The following is a 23,666-nucleotide window of genomic DNA, read 5'->3' as shown; positions in this document are numbered from 1 at the left end:
GTAGTATGTGAAGGGGCACCTGAGGCTTCAAGAAAAACATGACCCCGCTTCTTGCAGCATCAAATTTATTTGATGTTTTGGGGAAGAAATATGGTATATTAAAAATGAAAAGATTTAGAATAGAGTGCAAGCACAATAACATTAATATTAATATAAATGACTTTGTTTTATATCTTTGTAAAATACTGTGTTCTTTCTTTGGGTTAAACTCCCAGTCCCTGTAAGATATAGCTTCCTTTTCTGTCTGGCTGATCCAGCAAGGCAAGAGAGGAGTGTTCAAGAGACAAAAGTTAAGAAGGCCTCACTGTCGGGTGTTGACACTGCACTTGCATGACCTTGAGAGTGAATGCTCCCTTACATTCTGAGCCCTAGGCACCCCCCTTGCCTCACCCTAGGGTTCCTGCTGTACACTTGGTAGAAAAGATCGAGAAGGATTGACCAATTTCTTTAGGTGCTTTTTAAGGACACTAGATTTCTATCACGATAATTTGTTAATCTGAGATAGATAGTCTTCATTGGGTAATAATAACTGACTTTGTTTAGTGGTTTGCACTTTACAAAGGTCTTTCATCTTATGTCCTTGAATTCTGTCACTAGTTTGTAAGATGGGTGAGCTTTCTATTCCCTTTATTGAGCATATTAAAACATATGGGCTTAAAACATTTCAGGTCACTTAACACAGTGGCAGAGCTTTTTTCCTTGGTATCCTGCTTTTCACAACTTTTGGCTTAGCCCTTTTTTAATAGCCAACTATCATTTCATGCACAGTAGATTGCAGCTAAATTTCTGATGTCCATCCAAACCAGATCACTGTCCTTTTACCAATATGGGTGGTAATTCTCATAAGACCACGAAGGGTTAGAGAAGCTTGCTTCCACCAGAAACAGGAGAAAGGCTGTCATAAATTCAGCTGGCATAGTAGAAGTAGTCCCATTGCATTCTCAGTAGGTTGAGTTAGCTGCAGAGGGGCATTCTCTCACCTGGCCAGATAGGTAAGGTGGCTCAACACTGATAAAGGAGAGTTAGTATATTTACTTACTCAATGTGCCCAGAGCTGTTTTCATAGTATGAACTATGCTCAGAACACCTGATAGCGCTTTCTAAAGTGTTCACAGATTTTTACAAATAGGAGTGATTCTCTGTCATCTCCAGTCACTTCCATTGGAAATACACTTAAGAATATATATCCTGTCAGCAATGACTTGCCATATGCTTTTTTTTTTTAATATCATCTCTGCTTGAGCCACTGGGTTGGTGTCATCCAGATCAGATGTCATCTAGACTTAGTCATGTGTTTCCTGACACCCTCCTGTACTGTTTATTCTCTCATCTGCACCCACAGCATCTGTTTCATACTGCTGGCTTAGTATTTTTCTTATGAACTCATAGAGAACAGGAGTCTTTTCTTATTTAATATTTTTATCTTGGTACCCAGCACAACATCTTAATCAGAATAGGTTGTAATAATAAAGGTTTGTGGAATGGACTTTTTTTCAATTGATTATATATTTCAGAGAAACTACATCCTTATGAAACTACATGCCATGAATGAGTTTTTTTTCTTTCTTTTCTTTCCTAAAAGACAAGATAAAGGATATATGAGGGCCAGAACACATCCTTTTTGAAACTTCTGTTCAATTATAATTTATATGGTCACTTGTTTCTCCCAATATTTTTATAGAATATATGACAGGTTTCCTCAAATGTTCAATCCTTCCAATGTCTGAAAAATATCAGGCTCATTTTTTTATAATCACTTAGAAATAATGATATATTGTCAAATAGAGAAAAGAAACAGAGGGAAATAAAGGAGGAGAAAATTCACATGGAGAAAGAGTTACTCTAAATGTTAAAATAATTTTGTATTTTTCCATCACCTTCTATATAGCCACAGTTTTTTTTAATGAACTATGTTTGTGTTAGTTTAATTTTTTTGGAGGAATATACATATACACATTTTCAGATACACAGGTATATGTGAACTTTCCTGAACTGAATGTCTTCTGTTTTTAGTAAATGTTTTTATGTTTGTCTTTCTCTTCGCACCAGCTCTTTGAGTCCAGATGTTGATCCAGTTCTTGCTTTTCAACGAGAAGGATTTGGACGCCAGAGTATGTCAGAAAAACGCACAAAGCAATTTTCAGATGCCAGTCAATTGGATTTCGTTAAAACGCGAAAATCAAAAAGCATGGATTTAGGTAGTGAGTACAATCTCCATGAATCTTTATCTAAATAAGGTTTAGATGCTTTCAGGGTAAAATTGATGGCCCCAAACACATGTCTGTTTACTTTAAGCAATAGAAAAAAATAAATGTGAAATGTGGCAATTTGGCAAAAATTAGTCTTTCTCTGAGTTTGAGATAAGCATATTACTTATAACTGACATGTTTACATAATATGCAATATGTTAATATATATGTTTTCTTATGAGAAAAGAAACAAACACATGTGCATATCATGCTATATTCATGTATCTTTATTTTAAGAACTAAAGTGTTTTAACACTTTGGCTATTTAAAGCCAATTTCATTGAAATTGTATTTGGTTGGTTGTGGGATTTTTGAACTAAAAGAAAAAATTTTGGAGAGAAACCATTATCTCAATCCATGTCTGGAATTTGGTTAATTCATAATATCTTCCTTTCATTACTATTCTTGAAGGTGTATTTAATAGAAACTCTCGTGTTTTGATAATTAAGGCATTTAATTGGAGTAATAATTTGAGAGACTATTTATTATAGAAAGTATTTGGGAACAAATGAGAGGAGGGAAATGACCATAGTTGTTCAATCAGACACCAATCAGGTAGTGTCTCTCTTTAAATCCAAATCCACCACTCCCCCAAAAAGAAAAAGGCAAAATAATTATACCTATAGACTGATTTTAAAAACCTTTGTTAATCAGCTGTAACTTGTGCTGTTCTTTGGTGGCTGTTTGTACTTCAAGACTAAAAGCATTAATTTATCATATGCGAAAAAGAAAAATTTATTAGTGCATTGCCTTGGCTAATTATGATATGCTAACATATAAATAACACACATCTGTGAAATGAAATGAGTGGCATTTTGCATGGAGACACTGCTTTCCCGCCCCCTTTTTTTGATTACGAATGTTTGCTTGATGTTTCATATTATTTGCATGAAATATTACCAAGAATTGTCACCTAACTAAAAAGATCTGGGAATGGTTGAAGCATGTTGGGCTGTGGGAACTAACTGGGCTAACCATTATACATTTACCTTTTAACAGTAGCTGACGAGACTAAACTCAATACAGTGGATGATCAGAAAGCAGGTAAGAATGGACAGTTAGACTGTTGTCATAGAAACCGTGGTCCAAGGAGCTTATCACAATTATAGAGCTGTCAGTCATATTGCATGTAAACATAAATATTCCAGTCTTGTACAGATGTTTTCATTGTGGGAAATCAAATTGTATAAGAAAAGAAAAATTTTCTGTTAGAAGAAATTTATCAGTGCTATACATACTAAATGGAAATGTAATTTAATGCTTCACGCTAAAAAAACCTAGATTTTCTTAATTATATTCATGGAGGACTGTTTTGTCATAATTTAAAAAAAACAGAAATCCTGAAAACATAATCTTTTATGGTAAACTCTTAAATTTTTCAGTCATCTATGTGATGTCTAGGTTAACATCCAAAAGGTGATTCTTAAAGTGGTGATTTTGATTTGAAAGAAAAGAAATAGTGCCAGTATAAATATTTTTCACTGAAATGACAATGTCCAGTGTTGCTATCATTAGTCACTCAGAAAACCTTAATTCTCTGCTGGATGCTGGAATAGCTTATGGTTAAAGTGGTGTTGGATTAGACTATATTAGCCATATGCATTAAGCATATGACTTCGTATCTTGTTTGTTACTTGGTGACTTTGTGAACTTGCTCTAAATTCATTACTTCTAAAATACTGCTAAATCATTCCATAGAAACAGTGGATTGTATTGAATTGGGTTTTGCATTATAGTAGATTTTACTTTTTATGTTATTGTATGAAGATAGAGGAAAGTCTTTAAGTCTAGTTAAAGTAATGTACTTTGTACAATTGAGCACTTACGATTTATTATCATAAGTTTGGAATAGTGTTTTAATTATTCTACTTCCAGGATGATGTAGTTATACCACTTAGCGCTAATTAGCTTCAATCCACCTTTTTAACCTGCAGCAATAATTAGTTTTAGCCTGCTTGAAAAATATGTATCCCACATACATATGTAAAGATTATCATGGGCATGTTTGTAGTTATCAGATTCTGTAGAGTAAAAGATAGGTTGTAAAAATTACACCCAATAAATCATAAGATTAACTATATTGCAAGGCAATGAACTATAGCCTCAGCCTTTACTAGTTATTTTTCTTATCAAACATAAAATTCATTGAAATTCTGAAGCAAGGCTAAAGAAAAACATTTATTTGATAGTTCATATATATAAAATAGTAATTAATTTTTAGAGCAATTAGTATTTAGTACTTTTAAAGAAGGTAAGACCTCTCAAAGTTAATGTTCGTAAAACCCAAATTGAACTGCTCAGGTTAGAGGACATGACTTTATGTACTATGCCAATTAGGTAAAATAAGGAAAATGTTTGATTTAACCAACTTACAGCTACTATAAGGAAAAGAATAATAATTTATTGTGATTTTAAAAAATAATAATGATATCCAGTTTTTAACTGAAAGCATTATAAAACTTTCATGGTTAGAAGGCAAATTTGATAATTAGTTAAACATGTGTTTTTATGTTTTAAAATGTTAGATCATTAGATAAAAAGGACTTTAGCGCCCCCCCCCCCTTCACAATCCTACCAAATTAAATTTAAAAATCTTGGGACAAAAAATTATTACATAGATGTCAAAGTATTTCTTGGCCTATTGGTTTTAAATCTACATGAATAAAATATCTAAACTAAATCCTCCCCACTCCCCAGTATTTGTCAGTGAACAGATTTTCAGTTATTTTTCTTTCTTCATTTCACTTGAATTTTCAAGATTACCATGATTTTATAGTTTAGTCCAAAAGATTTTGGTAGAGTCATAGTGGCATCATCTGTCTAACTATAAGCCTTTCGTAATGAAAATTGAATTCTATTTCCCTTTGCCCTTTGCAAAAGACATCTACTATTTTTTTTTTCTTTTTTGGCAAAAGGAGTACTAGTAAGTAGAAGTACAAAAACAGATCTAGGGAAAATAGTATGATTATAATTTTCCCCTTTATTCTTAGATTAAGAGATCTTATATCATATTTTGAGGTTAAATTTATTTTCTGAAAGAACGAGAGAAAAGTAATCAGAAGAGAATTGAAATATAAAAAAATAAGTAGTCTAATGACCTACAAAATTTTTATATAAAGAGCTTTAAAATACTGTTTTAAGGGGCCGGCCCGTGGGTCACTTGGGAGAGTGTGGTGCTGATAACACCAAGGCCACGGGTTTGGATCCCGTATAGGGATGGCCCGTTCGCTCACTGGCTGAGCGTGGTGCTGACACCACCAAGTCAAGGGTTAAGATCCCCTTACCGGTCATCTTTAAAAAAATAAATAAAATAAAATAAAATAAAATAAAATACTGTTTTAAAATGAAGAGATATTGGTTTGGTTTGGTTTTTGTACAAATAAAACTAAATAATCTTTTGCCTATGCCTTATATAGAGAAAGACTTTTTAGTTTTTTATTACTAATAAATGCTAAGTTTATAATTAGGGATCTCAGTAGCCTTAACTGGGAATCTTAATATATCACTTAAAACTTTTGTTGTAGTTTCTTTGACAAATATAGTATATCAATGTATTATGTTCATATTATAGATTAAGAGTCAGCAAGCTCTGCCTGTAAAAGGACCAGATAGTAAATATTTTAGGCTTTGCAGGCCAGCTGGTCTCTGTTGCAACTATTAACTCTGCTGTTGTGGAATGAAAGCAGCCAAAGACAACATGTGTAAATGGGCATGGCTGTGTCACAGTAAAATTTTCCAGATTTGGCCCATGGTTTGCTGATCCCTGGTATAGATTCACAAGTTATAGATGTTGACTTTCTTTATAATTTTTTATTATGAAAATTTTCAACCATACATAAATATAAAAAGAGCACTTCATTGACTTTCCACAAACCCAGTACCCTCCATCAACAATTATCATATATCACAGTATTATGAAATTAGAGAATAGACTAGACAGGTAAGCTGTGAATTACACTTGCATAGGTTTTATTGCCTAGTTAATTATACTCTCACTACTGTTTATCTGGAAAGATTTGCCTGTGTTTATGCTGAGGGACACTCAATTTTAGTAAATACTCATGTTATTCCTGAAATTCATTATTAGAGTTTTCATGGCTCTGAGTACATCAAGTAAAATCTCAGCTAACTTTGCATAAAGAAAAGCTTCTTTATAAATACTGTTTTTATGATAATCATTACTGGAAGCATGAAATCTTTACTGGAGATATTAACACACGTGCATATTCGTATATATGTATATATACTCATATCCTTGATGAACCCAAGAAAGCACCAAATATTTGCCTAATACATGTTTATAAAACCCAAATGCAGTTGGTAAATTATGAAAATTGATAGGTATAATTTATTGAGAAAAAGATCATCCCAATGCTAATTCTAAGAAGTATAAAAGTACGGGCTGAGCCCGCGGCGCACTCGGTAGAGTGCGGCGCTGGGAGCGCGGCGACGCTCCCGCCGCGGGTTCGGATCCTATATAGGAATGACCGGTGCACTCACTGGCTGAGTGCTGGTCACAAAAACGACAAAAAAAAAAAAAGAAAAAGAAGAAGTATAAAAGTACTGTCCCTGCCCAGGAATAATCTTTTCCTATTCTTTTTGATTCCTGGATTTCGTACTTTTTGTTTAGTAGTTTGGAACAAAGTTTCTTTTCTTTCTTTTCTTTTTTTCTTTTTGGTGGCTAGCTGCTACAGGGATTGAATGCCGGATTTTGGTGTTATCAGCACCGTGCTCTAACCAACTGAGCTCACCAGCCAGCTCTGAAACAAAATTCATTTTCTTTCTTATGACATGACTTTTATGAGTAATTTAGAAAATGAATTTGTCAAAAATTGTAGTGCTATGAAGAGAAGATTGCTCTCCCTAAAAGAAGTATCTCGTGAACTTTTATCATAAAATAAATAGTGAAATATATACAAACCTTCAGTGAGAAAGTTAAATATTTTATCTTCTTCTCCCAAGCACAATAATTTACAGAATATTATTTCTTCATTCAAATCACATGTCTTTCTTCATATATTACGTTTTCACCATATCTATTCTTACTTAAAACTGCTACCCCATTGTGAAAATTAGGTGAAGGATGTAACGTAAATGAATCTTAAAAAGATAATTCTTGTTTGAACTCTCTCAATTTGCTTTTCACTCTGTTTTATACTGCGAGCTATGGAAAGCCCATGTCTCAACTATTTGTCTTCTTGGTAATAACATGACAAGGCTACTCCTTAATTATTGATTAACATATGGGCTGATGACCCCATGTAGAGATAAACTATTTAGTTCCCCTACCTCCCATCTTTTCATCTGTCTTTTTAGCAGTGTAAGTGAAGAACAAGTTCTATAACCTGGATTGCTCAGGTGGTGGTGCAAAGCTGGTATTTCAGTCATCTGGAGGCTAGATTAGTCTACCTTTGAGTGCCAGGTCAGGCAGTGATGGATGAGCTGTCTTACCTGGTTAAAGAAATCAGTTTTGATTGCCTCCTAAAGCTTAGCATTATTGGTGTTATCTCAGGCCTTTCTGCCCTAGATCCTCAAGAAATAGAGCCAAGTTTTTAATTCCCTGAATTCTCCCCTGCCATCCTACTGAAATTTTCTTGGTAATTGCTGAGTCTTCTTCCTTCTGCCCATCACCTGTTTTTCAGACTGGTGTTATTCCCAGGCCTGCTGATACAGATACTCATATCCAGCTCTTTGCTTTCTCCACCTTTCCCTCTCTCTGAGAGAGAGCCCTCATGTAATTTGTTTCTGTTCCTATCTTGTATCGCTCTTTCCATAGAACATTCGTCTTTCCCAGGATTAGGTCTGTGCCTGGTGCCAGGCTGCCCCTAATTGCACTGGTGACATGTAGCCCTTTGTGCTCTTTTTACTTCTGGAGGGTTGTGAATCTGCAGTGTAATGAGGAAGAGACTTGATATGAATGTCTACTATAGCAAATGATTTTAAATTGCCAAAAAACGGTTTAAGTCAAAAAGCTGGCTTTTGGTTTCTTACCTTAGCTTTCTCATCATCGGTACTTTTCAAATAATCTTCTGATTTATTCTGGTTCTTTTAGATTATTTATATTACTTATAGCAAAATAATCAGACAAAAATTTCATCAGTTGAGATAAAAATGGAAAACTAACAACTTAGAGACTTTCCTCATAAAAATAGGGAAAATAGACAAAACCTAGTATAAATTTTGGAAAAATAAAAATTAGAGCATCTTCATTTGTTTTTATTACTTCATTTGTTCTTTATATGTTTTCCATCCACATTCCAGAACTCATCATTGAGCAAATAATTTGTTTCTGTCCCTGAAGTTTTCCACAATGCATAGGTATTCAAGTATGTAATTTTCACCACTAATTCTAACAAACCTGTTGTTTTTGTAAATCTCCAAGGTTCCCCCAGCAGGGATGTGGGACCTTCCCTGGGTCTGAAGAAGTCTAGCTCATTAGAGAGTCTGCAGACAGCAGTAGCTGAAGTGACTTTAAATGGGGACATTCCTTTCCATCGCCCACGGCCGCGGATAATCAGAGGCAGGGGATGTAACGAGAGCTTCAGAGCTGCCATCGACAAGTCTTATGATAAACCTGTGGTGGACGACGATGATGAAGGCATGGAGACCTGTAAGTTTATAATGGTGGAGAGAACAGCAATTGTCAATGGTGCCACAGAGCAGCGGTTCTTAAAGTGTGCTCCAGGGAACCCTGGGGAGTTCCTAAGACTCTTCAGGAAGATAAGTGGGGTCTAAACCTATTATTTCTATTGTTCTCATAATAATAATAAGATATTATTTGCCCTTTCCTCTCATTTTCTCACAAGTATACAGTGGAGTGTTCTAGAGACCTCTTATCATGTGATAATGAATCAGATTGAATGCAGAAGCATATACGAGAGTCTGTCTTTCCAGCCAATGTTAAGGGAAAAATTTTGAAAAAATGTTACACAGTGCCATTGTTCTCACTAATTGCTTTAGGAAAATATAGCTATTTTTTGTGAAAATGTAATTCCTGTTAGCACAAAATTGGTTTGTTGTTTTTATAAAGTGATTAATATTTTTAAACTTTCTCAGTTTTAATTCAGTACATATTGATAGATATAATCCATATTCAAAAAAGTTATTTGGAGTCCTTAATAATTTTTGGAGGTCTGTAAAGTTATCCTGACCCCAAATGTTTGAAAGCCACTTCTGTATCATGTATATAAAAGAGATGTCTCCAATGAATATATGCAATAATCTATGATTTTAAAAACATAATTTTGTTTTACTTTTAGGAATTACTTTTGCTTTTCTTGAACTAGCAAGATATGTTTGTGCATGTGTATGTACTTCCAAATTGCAAAATATTTTAAGCTAAGATTTTGGAAAGTCAAAGGTATTATGAATGACCAGTATGTTTTCCATGTAACATTTCTAAATACATACAAATGTATGCTTCTGGGGAGTTACCTTTATAGTTAAACATTTATTGTATAAAAATAACCATTCTAGTTAAAAATAATGCCTACCAGCCAGCTGTCTCCCCTCCCCCGCACCAAAAAAAGGAAAAACTCAATTCATGTATTTACTTAGAAAAGAAAGGACATAGGAGTCCTAATAGTAAAAATTGTTGATTAGCTTATATTCACAGCTACTAATTTACATTTTAGTTTTTTAAACCTCAGATGTGACTCTACCCATCTAACTGTTGTAAGAAAAGTTGGAGGCATTGCAGCCCCAAGTTAAGCAGAGACAGAGGTAATTTATGTGAATTATAAATCACTGCAATTTAACATTTGGGTGGACCATTTCTGTCACACATACCTAAGGAATATTGTGGTGGGGAAGAAGAGTTTTAAATAAAAAAGATCACATTCTGAGAAGATTTAAAGCAGGATATATAATTTTTGCCTATAACATATAATGTGTTTGTGAAGATGAATATTTCTGCCATAATGTAAAATGCAAAGCAAAACTTAGGGAGAGGATTGCTACGCTCTACCCACCTCCTCCTAATTCCCCATCTAAATCTGGATAATTTTTTCACTGTGATCAGCCAGTGATTTCAAATATATGCAGACTGTTCTCGCCAGATGAAGAACATATTTCCTATTTTTGCTGCCAAGCCTGGTCTCCAAGATCCTGAGTCATATGAGTTTTTGACCTCACTGAGTTTTCTCTTATTACAGTGATGGTTCCTTGCCATCCTAACCAATATTATTTGCCACTTCTAGATCTTGCCTCTGTCTGTCCTGGGTGTATATTTAATTTAAAAAAAAAAAAAAAATAGTTCTTTGGTCCCTCAGTATGTTTTTTTTAAGCATCTGCGATTTATGATGCTTCTGAACTTTTTTCTTGTTTGGCTTAAAATGAAATTTAAGTTCCCTTATAAAATGTGGTTTTCTCATATAATGAGTCTCATTTCAAAGGCAACAGGCAGAGAGATACATATGAATATAAGGTATGATCTTAATTCTGTAGGGACAGCCTCTAGAGTTTCCCACCAATGTGGACATCTAATTTTGTCCCTATATAACTTAGTTCCCTTTTTTAATGGGAAGTAACAGATTTCTAATGGGAAATAACAGTATGTTCAAATTTATTCATTCAACTTTCCTCAAGAGAAAAAGAAAAACAAGTGAACAGACACATTACAATTTGTGAACCAAAGGTAACATTCTGCATAAGCGCTGGGAAAGACACTTCTGTCAAGTGCCCTAATCATGCTGCACCTACAGCCACAAAATGCCATATTTTTCAACAGTCCTGTTTTTTTTTTTTTTTTTTCTCTTTTCCAGACCATTCTGTTGAACTTTGGATATGGCAAAAAAAAAAAAAAAAAGGCAACTGTTGCAAATTTCAAATTTTTGCAATTTGAGTTGTTGAAATTTTATTAGTAAGGTGTGCTGGGCACTGAAGTGGGGTTCAGCTAACTTGCATCCCAATCCACAGTCTTCTAACAGATTTGGGATTTTAGTCAAACTACTTCAACCCTTTGAGCTTTAATTTCCTCATTTGTAAAACTGAAGATTTGGACAACTAGATTGTTGATTTTCATGTTGCGTGTTGTGACCGCTGGTCGAGGGAGGCACCTCCGTGGTCCTGGGGGGTGGACAAGGCCGCCGGTGTCAGCCTTCCCCCTACCCTCACTGCTCTTCTGCCTCAACAGCTGGTTTTTAAGTCACTTCTCTCCATTAGGGTTCGATGTAAATTCTAGTTTTAAAAAGGGGGGGGGGCTTGCAGTTTTTAGGAACAGTTTTAAAAGTTCTGGCTTAGATAGCTTCTGAGGTCCGTTTTAGTTATAACATTCCATTATTCTGCATACCCGTTCACTATCTACCAACATCCTGCCAGCCTACCTCTCTCACCTTCCGTGAGGCCCCGAAGGAAGATGCCACCGTGTCTGTTTTAGTCCTGCATCACCCATCACAGGGCCTAGCAGATCACAGGATTCAGGGAACGTTTGTCATGCCAATGAGTAGTTGCGAGCTCCTGCATAACTACTACCAGTGTGCGAGACAGAGAGGGAGGGAGGGAGGGAGAGAGGAACGAAGGGAGACTTTCAGTGTGCAGTAATTGGGATGGAAGGGATGTTTTACTATACCTCGTCTATCCCACACTGGACCTTGCATGTACTAGACCTTCAGTGCCTCAGCAAAGTCTTTGGGTAACGTCCAGGGGGGCATTACTGCTGGTGGTCATTAGACTATCACTTTACATATGACCAGAGAAAAAAAGGCCTTCTATGCCTCCGGTTGTGAGAGAGAAGGCTGACTCAGTTCATTCCTCCTTTAGTTTCCTAAATGCCATCCTTTTCACAGTCTGGCTTGTGGACTTTCACAGCATGCTCTGCACACTTTCTGTCACCGTGGTCATGCTCCTGCATCCTCGCCTTTGCGGACCTGTCCCTAAGCAGTGTGTCCTCTTGATGCACATCCTGCCATTGCAGAGGGTCCATTCCTGTTCCATGGTGAAACCCAGTTACAGCTGCCTATTGAAATTAAAATGCTATATCACCATTGAACATTGCTCTGAAAAGAAGATCACTGCCTGAGCAGACAGTCTTTCTGTTATACAGGACGTCCGGGGAGGATACTGTTCCTCTGTGAACACTGAGGTAGGGAATGGGCTGGTGTTGGAAAGCCACCCATGGAGAGCCTCGAGGATGGCTGGTAAGGACCAGAGAGTTCCCTGCGGCGCTCCAGTCTCATTTTCTGCCATCACGTAGCATGTGCCTCCTCTTGAGTGAGACACTTAGGCACAGGTACCATTGAGCGCTCTCATCCATGGGGTTGGGCCCCTCCCCAGTGACTATCTCATGGCTCTGAACAAGCTTGTCTCTTCTCAGCAGTGCTGAAATCATGGCACGGGCATGACAATGAGGGCCAAGAGACTGGGGGCGCGATCCATGTGGTATCTGGTATCTGTCATCTTCTGTAGCACTTATGTTCTTCCTGGGGAGATGGCAGAAGCCAGCGTTTTTGTCTCTCATTTAATCCATCTGGCCTCTCCATGTTGTGTGTGTCTGTCTGGATCAAGATGGAGCTTTGTATTCTGGGACCCATTATCTCTGGGGCCCTACCTGTGTTTGACAGGTCAGGGCCTCCACAATCTGCTCCCTCTTCCATGCAAATTATGTACCCAGCCTGGCTCCCAGCAAGCAGCTTCTAAATTCCTCAAAATAAATAGTTTCTGTTGCTACCAAGAAAATACATGCAAATTGCTTTGTTTTCTTTTTCAAAAATATATACTCCCTTTTATCATAATTAAAAGTTGCCAGAAATTGTAAACCCTATTGTCAGTTTAGTAACAGCTCTTTGTTAGGGATGAGAAGGTGAAACAGCAAAACCAAATATCTCCTATTTATTATACCTATTCATTGTAAGATATTTCAAGTTCAACGTTTAAAATGTGAAAAACTTCATGCCTTGCAAACATGGAGACATTGATTTTGAGTAGCTTGTGTATTTCTTATAGTTCTCTTATTAGGAGATAAGAGAAAAAGCATTGCTCTAAAAATATACATAATCTAGGTTTGCAGAATGTGACTTGAAGAAAGTAAATTTACATTATGAAATCAGCCAATATGACTGGTTCTAGGGGAATTTTGTTGTTGTTTTATTAGCTACAAAATAACATATCCCAGTTGATATCTCAGATTTTCTGCTCTCGGCATTCTGACCGCTTCTAGCCATTCATTGTGCAAAAATAATGCAAACAAAGTCTAATTTTATCATAAGCAAAACCTATTAGATTACAGAAAAATCTACTGTGAAAGAATTCAGGATATAGGTTTCAAAGTCAAAGTATTTTGTAAACTATTTCCTATTTGGTTAATCCATTTTAGTGGATAATTGAATGCTGATCTATAAAAATATTTGTTCTGAAATTCTAGGAAAGATAACCTATTCTATCATTTGATGGCAATTTGTATACTTAAACATGACCTGTAGTTTAAGAAAAAAAAACTTTGATTAATTTTTGGGAGGTTTCTGAATGTAGTATGGGTGTATTTGGCACAGGAAGTAGCCAGAGCTATTCCTTAAATTTCTTTTTCTAGGTGAAAAGTCACTTCAGCTAAAAGCACAATGAAAAAAGTCACATCCAGAGTGCTTGAATTATAGAATCCTCATTTCTAATCATTTTTTTAGAGGAAAAAGTATTTAAACATTTGACCAAAATCACACTTAGGAACTGATTCTTAGAATGTATATCTTCTGAGATTAAACAAACTTCCAAATGGGAAAGCCCATTTACATTAAAACTACTACTTTAAAGTAATTAATGTATATTAATGAGTTATGGCACCTAAAATCTGATCTTCAGGCTATAAGTTCCTGAGGAGTCAGTCAACCCAGTGGTTAAACCACCTCTTGATGAGCAGTGTGGTTGGGGGCTCTTGGAGTACACAGGTGATCATGGCAGCACAGGTGGGGACCCATCCAGCCTATGTGGAATTAGGGTGGAGAGAGGGAGAAGGCTTCTCAGAAGAGCTATTGCTTGAGTTCAGTACTATTCTTTGAGGGTCTTTAACTGGGTACAGAGGAATGGGAACCATGTCTGGACTGTCATAGTGCTAAGTTCTGTTATGTTGGTGTGTATGGTACAGGTCAGGGCATGGTGAGGAATGAGGTGTAAGATGTAGGTAGAGAGCAGATCACAGACAGTCTATTTTAACATTATTTGCATTTTACACTAAGCACCTTAAAAAGCATTTGAAGAATTTTGAGTAAAGAATATGATTGTTGGGACCATAGGGTAGAGGGTGGGTTATTGGCAATGGGATGGTATGTAGCTATGTTGATGGCAAGAAGTTATGATAGTAATGCAGTCATCCAGGTGAGTAATGATGCTTGGCAGTGCCAGCAAAAAGGAAAACACCGCGTTTACACGCTTAGCATCTTGCACATAAAGATGGATAGTGATGATGTGATTTCTCTCATTAGTGCTTCCAGGCTCAGAAACTTGGAATCATCATCATCTCACTGCATAGCCACTCCGTTACCACCCCTTTTTTCCATTCTGGCCTGAACCCTCATTATTTAACACCTGAAGTTATTGCTAGGATCTCCTCGCTGGTCCTGCTGCCTCTAGATTTGCTCGGTGTGCTCTGTAATCACATGCTTCTCCTCACTGGCTCCGCCTTCCCCACTCACTCTCGTCCACACCGTGCTCTCTCCACCAGGTGTATCTTCTTCCTGCTCCCTGACCTTCCCCTACCCTCTAATGCATGTGTACTAGACTGTCATCTGCCTTCTTAAAGAAACTGTTTCCTGAACAATCTAATTTCCCATTAATGTTCTAAACCCCCAACTGATCATATGGAATACATCTGAGACTTTTCAGTACAAAGCATTTTTAAATAGCAAGAACTTTTTGTGGATCCCCCAACTGTGTCTAGAGGAACAGGCATTGTGATTTCTGCAAAAAAAAAAAAAAAAAAAAAGACTAAATAGAACTTTGATAATCGTTTGCTATTTTACCATATCTGCTCATTTTTATGTTTTTTGGGGGGATTTTTTGTTTGTTTTTGTTTTTCACTGAAAGTCTGAGCAGTGGCCTGGAATCTTTTTAACACAATAAATAATATTTGTATGTTGTTAAAACATACATTTGACATTAAGCTCACTCCTAGATTAAAATAAAATTTTTAGTGGCGATTCCAAAAGTAGGATAATGAGTGTTACTGATTTGATTGTGTAACTATTCCATTTGGCCAGAATTGTTGAAAGCCTTCCCCATCACTGTACATTGTCCCATGGACAAAAAACGGTATCCATTGTGGACCATTGTTTGAATGTAAAAATCAATTGGATGCCAAAAGCAAATTTGCCACAGAAAATTGAGGGTGTGAACCTCATTGTGCTTGTTCTGTAGCGTTTCCTAGGGAAGGCAGGAATAATGAAGACGACATTTTACCATTATCTTTGGGAGCATTGCACCTGCTTCATTTGGGGGGATAGATTAAAGGGAAGCTTAGAATGTAAAGTAAAAATGAAGAATGGTTTTTGGTAATAAGTTTTAAACTCTTTGGAAGGGGATCTTATTGCTTTTGTCCTTCCACCCACGTAAACTAAGGTTTGTTTTTTTTTTAATGAAATCTTCTTTTAGAGTGTTGGAGTCCTCTATCCGAACTTTCTTCTAGTTGCTAAAGCACCTGTAATACCATTAATAAATGTCACCTGATTTTTTCATCTTTTTCTCCTTTCTCATCCTCTCGGTTCTTCCTATATCAGTTATTATTCCCACACCACATTTTAGTATAAAACCTCCTGAAGTCTTCACATTTCATGCCAGCTTTGTATGTGAGTGTGGTTTTATTTTTTTTGTGTTCAGAAATAGCAAAGTTTTTCCATTGCCAAGAGCTCATCATTCTAATGTTAAAAGTCAGAGTCCAGAACAGCAGATCCTGTTATTCGAACCATCTGTATCACTAGCTGTTCATTTCCTACATCTTTCTTCCCTTTCCAAAGTCAAAATATTCAACTAAAAAAAGAAACAAAAATAATATTTATGTCCCCAATGTTCTCGATTCCTACACAGGACTTTGCAATGCCTGGGAGTCCAGTCCTCATTTACTTTTATTACATTGTTTTTTAGGTAACATTAATCAATAGACATTGGTAGTGGTCAGTGGATTTACTAAATCTAGTGAAATTTTCCACTATTAATGTCTCGTTTTAACTTAAAGTTTTGTTTTAAGAAGATAGTTTGTGAAGTCTGAGTCATCCTGTGTAGGATTTTTATGTTTGATCCTTTGTCTTCCTAAGTAAATTATAAATTGCTCAAGAATCTGTGTTTCTATGGTTCTTTAAGAATTCCTAATACCTAGGATAGCGCATTATAAATAGGGAGTAGTAAAGGATAGCTCTTCATGTGATCAAGCTGTCTGTCCAATCATGTGGTCATTCACTCAACAAATATTTAACAGTGCTTCTCTGGGCCTTGCCCTCAAAGGACAGTACTTTTTGAATGGTGAATGAGAAATAATATAATATCATCATTTTAGTTTTGTGTTTCGTTTATGCCTATTGAATAATTCATTTACGTCTAGTAGCAAATCTGAACAAATCATTTAAATCTAGTAAAATTGTCAAAGCTGCCTAAAATGACATTAGCTGCTAAATCTCACACTTGTGGTAAATAACACTGTAGATATTCGATAGCTGCTCTGAAGTTTGATTTATACAATGTAACTGTTAGGATGCCTTCAGCTGCATTTAATAGAAAATCCAACTCAGGCCAACTTAAACCTTAAGGAAATACATTGTCTTACATAACTGAATTTTAGAATTCGGCAATTTCAGAGTTTATTGATTCCATATCCTACTGGTGTCATTCAAGACCCAGCATCTTTCTGCCCCTTCCACTCCATTATCCACAATTCAGCTAGCCACAGGGTAATTGGAGAGCCCAGAGGCTTTTTACTTCCTTATGTCCAACAGAAGGAGTGAGCCCCAAGCAAGGAATATGTCCATTCAGCTTGATGGGGCTATTCTTGGTCTAATAACATTGGACTAACAAGGTAACAGGGGCACAGCATTCATAGGTTTGTGTAAACTTAATAATGAATTCACCCCTTGGAGATAGGTTGCATTCCTGAACACAATCAGAGTTCCATTAGGATTTTGGGTAAACAACCAGCAGAGATCATTAGAATATCAACAGTAGCATCAATTTTCAATGAAAGAAAAAAAGACTTGAATGACCAGGTTGCTAAGAGTCAACTTTTGACAGTAAAATGTTTGTGGTGACTAGATAGAAGTATCTTATTGACGGCACGAGCTACAGAACTTTGAGCTTCAATTGAAACCCAAACTCAGTTTCTTCATAATCATTAACAAGTAAGTGCCCAATTTTTTCAAAACTTTTTGGTGACCCAGTTCTAACATGATACCTTTCATACTTGAGTAACTTAATTTGTAACACGGACTGGAAGTTTAACCGAGGTACATTTGCATCTGTTGAAAACATGGTAATTAGGAATGTCTTAATTGCAGAATGACTATGCTGCCTTAAAAAGAAATAAGCAGCTTCGTGCTTTACCTTCTTTAAAAACAGAAACTTGAAAGTACCTGTCCTTACAGGTAATCATATGGGAAAGTAGCTGTTAGTTCAATGCATAGAGCAGGTTAAAGCAGGAAGAAATGTTGTCAAGAATAGAAATTTCTATTCGTTTGGGAGGAGGTAATTATCTTTCTTTGTGCAGGCTGTCTGTAAAAGGAAAGCAAATGTGTAAAGATGATCAAAATTTATATACCATTTAAAATAGTAAATTATCTAAATATAGCTTTATGAGTAGTTTTGTATTGCGATTTACAGTATGAACACAATACATCAAGCCATTTACTGCTGATATAGTACTAGTACTTTTCTTACTTGGAAAATTGTTTATATGAATATTTGTCTGTTTTCTTAATTGAAGGAAATAAAAATATTTTATGTACTTTATTATAAAGCTAGTATTAAATTATAAAGATTAGCTTTAAAATTTAAAATCTGACTAGTATATCAGTGGCCTTGAATATGTGTGTGTATATATGTATATATGTGTGTGTATATATATATATTTAAAAATTAAGCATACGTAACTAATTTATCTGAGCTTTTAAATTTTAAAAAACCCCGTATTTCTGCATAGGAGCAGAGTAAAGTGAGAGATTCTTATTTTTCTCTATCAAATAATTTCAGAGTTTGAAGCATATATAATGTGATCCTCTAAAAGAACATCTTATGTTTATACATATGAAGCTACATATTGCTAAATATTTTTAATTAGTTGGCATTCAACAAGATTAGTTAAATCAGTACACCCCCAGAAGAGTTTCTGTGATAATGTATTATCTAAATTAGAGCGTTCAAAACAAGCGTAAAGAATTCTCGAATGTGCATGTATCATTTTAAGCAGTTCACTTGCTTAGGGCAGGAAACTGAGCTTGGAGTTCTGATTTTATAAAATGAGGTTACAAAATGCAAAGTTAATAAATGATTTTATACTAACTTTCTCTGTTTCACCCAATTTAGAAAATAAGTGGCATTACACACACCAAAAAAATTATTGTGAATATGAAAAGAATTGGCAACAAATATGACATCGGCATATAGAGAGTTGTGAAGGCACTGCCTTTATTCTGTTACTAAGCCAGGACCAGACATATGCCCCTTGAACTTCTGCCAAAACTATTAGGCAGAAAACTAACAGAATCGCTACTGATACTTCCATTCATGATTTATGATAATGGTTGCTGTGGAAGACTAAGTCATTTGCATTTATTGAGCTCGTTTTTTTGTTTATAGTTTCAGACATTGTAGAGGGTTGTAAAATCCATTAGATGATATGTATAGCACTAACAATAATAGCATACAAATATACCAGAAACCAGGATAGCTCAGCCAAGTACAGTGGGCATTGCTGGTGTCACTGTAGAGGGGTTGTGGCTAGTCGCATCAGGCTTGATTAGAGGAGAGTGGGCATTGTCCTAAAGACAGAGGAACGGTGATGCCCGGAGACTGGGTAAGAGTTTGTTTGGTTGGGATAAAGTCATGAGTCAGGTTTTACTGGAAGTCTTTCATTTAAACAGCCATTTTATGAGCAGCTGCTATCTTCCTGGCAGTGCTCACTTTGGGAGCTTAGAGAATGGAAGACAGGCATGTAATCGTAGCATATGAGAAGTATAATAAAAGATTGTACAAAGAGCTCTGGAAATATCAAGGGAGGTTTCTATGTAAGAACTGTAGAAAATTCACTGCTTCCATTTATCTAGCTGAGTTTACCCATAGATCTAGGCTTTGAAGCTCCCGAGAAATTTTGAGAATTGTTTTATAAGGATTTGGTCGATTATCTCAAATTTGAGGCCACAGTTAGTAAAGGGACATGAAAATCAATTATACTGTATATTGATAAATTAAAAAAAAAAAAAGATTCGAGGCCACACTGATTTCCCGAAGGGTTGAAGCAGTGGTTCTCAAGCAGATAGAAAACAGCCATGTTCAGTGGTACTAGGCAAGGCGCTGTGATGCTGCTTAAGCTGTATTCTTTTGGGGAGCTCTCATTTGAAAAGGATGCACATAATTAGCAAGCCGGTGGGCCAGTTGGCCAGGAATATTCTTTCCTTGCTCTGTGTCCACCAAAAAAATTACAGCCTTAATGCAGCATTATTTGGAAGGCTATAGATTTTCACGAACTATGCTCATTGAAAAGATATGACCGGCTTCTTCTAGCAAACTTGCACAATTACTGTTTATATATTAAATGAAAGGAAAAGAAGCACATTTTCTTAAAGCCACCATGTCCTTTGAAGGAGGAAGTGGCTCACAGTTAGATAACCCCTACAACAGAGGGACGCCAACCTTTCCTTTTTTTTATTTCTAAGGAATTTAATTTTTGATTGAAACATATTGATTATATATCAATATGGGGTACAGAGTTATATTTCAATACATGTATACAATATGTAATGATCAAATCAGGGTAGTTAGCAAATTCATCATTGCAAAAATGTATCATGTCTTTCTGATGAGAACATTTGAGCTCCTCTCTTCTAGCCATTTGAGAACATATAATAAATTATGGTTAATTACAGATGCCGGGCTGTATACCACTAGAACTTATTTTTCCTATCTAGCTGTACTTTTGTGTCCATTAACCAAGGAGGCCAGCCTTCCCAAAGTAATCTATGTGGTTGCCAGCCAGTCCTGGAGCCCACTGTACACATTTGATCTTGAGTGATTTCATCAATATCTGCCTCAAGTCACAGCATTAAATGACCAAACAGGATTGACAATAGGTTTCTGAAATGCAGTGTTGATTGCTGGAATTATCTTCTGGGCAGATTGTGTAGTGACTGGATGATAAATTACCCATATACATGCTGTATGAAGCGTGGAATTGGGCAATCACAAACAGAGTTGATCAAAGAATGGCATGGAAGCCTTGCTGAAGTCCAGCTATCCGTGACAGAAAGAGACCAGACTGTGAAGGTGCTGGCCCAAACCATTCTGTTTCCTCAGCAGGAAATGGAAGAAGTTGTGCTCATGACCTTTCCAAAGTACCTTTCTGACTTAGATGTGGTGATATTTTTACTCTCTGGCTGTACCTAGGGCATGACCTGCTGGGATGAGAAATGTATTGGCTCATGTTTTTAACCAATATGTCAAGAAAAAGAATTCTGCAACCTTTGTTTTTTGTATTATGATAAATAGCTAGCTTAAAATAATATATATATTGTTTTACTTGGGCATGGCAGTGCCATCATTTGATAGTCTCTTCGTACATTTGTGAAGAGTTTAATAGAAAACTAAAATATTGGGATTGTTTTAGCTGGTCTTATTATACCCTGGATATTTTTATATTGCTAATTCAAAGGCCCCTTGCTAATAGAGAGGCAAGACTGAATTTCACTTGAAGATGTGTGTGTGTGTGTGTGTGTGTGTGTGTGTGTGTGTGTGTGTGTGTGTGTGTGTGTAGTTTTTGGGTGGCTTGCTGGTGCAGAGATCTGAACCCTTGACCTTGGTGTTATAACACCATGCTCTAACCAGCTGAGGAACCAGTCAGTGCCAAAGATGTATGAACTTGATTTGGAGATCGATTTCTGTGAAAGATTAAAATAAGACCAGCTAACTGTTCTGTTTGGCTCTGTGTTACAAGAAGCTCAAAAACACTGTTTCATGCTTTATTTGTTGATGCCGGGAGAAACAAATGACCTCAGAATTCAAGGAGTAACCTGAAACCCCAGTAATTCTTACCGTATTTGGAAAACAACTTTAGGTGATCAGTCTCAGAAATTATTTCTGAGGATGGCTGTCACTATGTGCCTCTATGCTTCTGACTTAGAGAAATTCCTGAATTTCTTTTGGTAGGAGGAAGCCTCTTTTAGTTACTTGTCATTCATTCAAATGGAAAAAGGTTGGGGTATTGAAGTACCCTTGGACCATAAGCTTACTAAGTGTTGGCTAAACAGAATGGAACATTGTTATCACTAAGTAGATCTTTTATCGGCAAAGTCCAGAGGAGTGAGATTATTGATTTACTTCTTTTCATGGCCCCATCCACGTTCAGCTGCCCTTGTACAGATGGGTATGCAAAATTATTTAGGATTAGAATATATAGTAGCATTTACTTATGATGTTGGCATTAACAGAGGCTATGAAGAACTGTTGTAACTATAAACCAAAAAATCCACTCTTCTGTGTACAGAAATCACAAATAGACATATTTGGGAACCTGAGGAAAGAAGTCCTTGTGCTACATTGGTGTATGTAATTATGAATGGTTGTAGTTTAGCAAATTAATGAGGGGCCAGAGTGTATCTACATGATCCTTACCCAGGAAGAAAGGAAACACTTGAAGAGGGACTGCTTGTTTTCTTGCTTCTCATTTTGCAAATAGAGTACACAAGACCCTCAGGGGTCTATGCTGTAAAAAGAGGTCCTGCCAGTGCTCCCCTCAATGTGTGCTCTGTAGCAGGAAGGGTGTTACTGTGGGCACATCAGAATGCAGCCAGGAAGCTGCTTCTTTCTTACTGTGGGCACGCCAACTTCACATGGGAACACACATGTCCAGGGGAGTCATCCATGTCACATATTCTGTTCTAATTCTGCTCAGAATTAAACAGCATTGCAATCCTGCAGTAGAAAATACAGGAAAGTAAGTCCTCACGTGTGTTTTAGCTTCCTGATTTTCATTGCTGTGGTTCACCATATTCCTTATCTTTTTTCTTTCTTTCTTTCTTTCTTTCTTTTCTTCCAAGTGGAAGAAGACACAGAAGAAAGTTCAAGATCAGGGAGAGAGTCTGTATCCACAGCCAGTGATCAGCCTTCCCACTCCCTGGAGAGACAAGTGAATGGCAACCAAGAGAAAGGTGACAAGACTGATAGGAAAAAAGATAAAACCGGAAAAGAGAAGAAGAAAGACAGAGATAAAGAAAAGGACAAAATGAAAGCCAAGAAGGGAATGCTGAAGGGCTTGGGAGACATGTTCAGGTAAGACTTTACCAACCCAAACCAGAATGTCCCTAAACATTAATGAGCATGAGGTTAATAAAAAGCACTAAAAGCACAGATTTGAAAACATTATCTTTGAGGTCAACCAAAATTCTTATGTAATTTCCAGCCTTACATACTGCATTTTTACTTTCTTCAGTTTAGTTATTTCAGACCCTTTTAGCAGCTTTGAAGATGACATCTTGCCAACCATGTAAATAACTGTTCAGGGGAAGGAGGGATATGACTATATCTTAGCTATGCATGGGAATAAAAGCCCCATTGAGACAAAGGGCTATTAAAGCAGTGTTTGTTCTTTTGTGTGTGTGAACAATGGTTCATTATTTAAATTTAACATAGAGCTCAAGTTAGTGGTAGCATTTAAAGGTTCATTAATAACAAGTCTAATAAAAAATGTTACAAATAGAGCTTCAATTAAGCTGTGTTGATTAATTTAAAACTTATTACTTGAGTCTGTAAAGATTTCATTAAATATAGTCTCTGGCTGTTTCTTGACAGTTGTTTTTGTGTCCTTAAATTATACTCTAAGATTACTTAGCATATCATTTTTTACAAATCATTGCTATACAATAAAAGTGACAAGTTGTTCAGAAGTTGCACTGAAACTCTCCCATAAATGTACGTCTAGGGTGATTTATAATATTCAGGCGTTTAATGTTAAATATAAAGATTGCTTGATTGTTCCATAAATTAAACCCCTAAACATATCAAGATGATGTTTTAAAATTGAAAACATACAGCACAGCCACTTGACTTTTCAAAAAGTAGTTATCCTGTGTTATGAATCCCTTCCTTTTAACTTTCTTTTAATTGCAACATGTGAACGAGAATTTTCATTTTCATAGAATTTCTTGATTTACAATCCTTAGGTTGACCTCAATAAGTCAGGGAACTCTATAGATAAGTCAGGCCTGGAAAGGCAAGGAATCACAGCCTACCCTGAGGGCTACC

The 23,666-nt window shown here is 36.2% G+C and overlaps 1 protein-coding gene across 17 annotated transcripts in view; it reads left to right on the top strand.

Moving 5' to 3' along the window:
* PARD3 (par-3 family cell polarity regulator) overlaps positions 1–23,666 on the top strand; it is a 635,972-nt gene that overhangs the window by 409,359 nt on the left and 202,947 nt on the right. For 8 of the 17 annotated variants that reach the window (XM_063101396.1, XM_063101393.1, XM_063101391.1 and 5 more), the window contains 4 exons: positions 2,050–2,198; positions 3,249–3,293; positions 8,632–8,859; positions 22,463–22,694. In XM_063101396.1, coding sequence (XP_062957466.1) covers positions 2,050–2,198; positions 3,249–3,293; positions 8,632–8,859; positions 22,463–22,694 — 654 coding nt within the window. Of the gene's footprint in view, positions 1–2,049; positions 2,202–3,248; positions 3,294–8,631; positions 8,860–22,462; positions 22,695–23,666 lie in introns of all 17 variants that reach the window. The other 9 variants (XM_063101404.1, XM_063101401.1, XM_063101399.1 and 6 more) reach the window with 3 other exon arrangements.

The sequence above is a fragment of the Cynocephalus volans genome, chromosome 6 (assembly GCF_027409185.1).
Source record: "Cynocephalus volans isolate mCynVol1 chromosome 6, mCynVol1.pri, whole genome shotgun sequence".
NCBI classification, from domain to species: domain Eukaryota; kingdom Metazoa; phylum Chordata; class Mammalia; order Dermoptera; family Cynocephalidae; genus Cynocephalus; species Cynocephalus volans.
The sequence above is the reverse complement of the archived record's forward strand: the minus strand, read 5'-3'. Positions and strand labels throughout refer to the sequence as shown.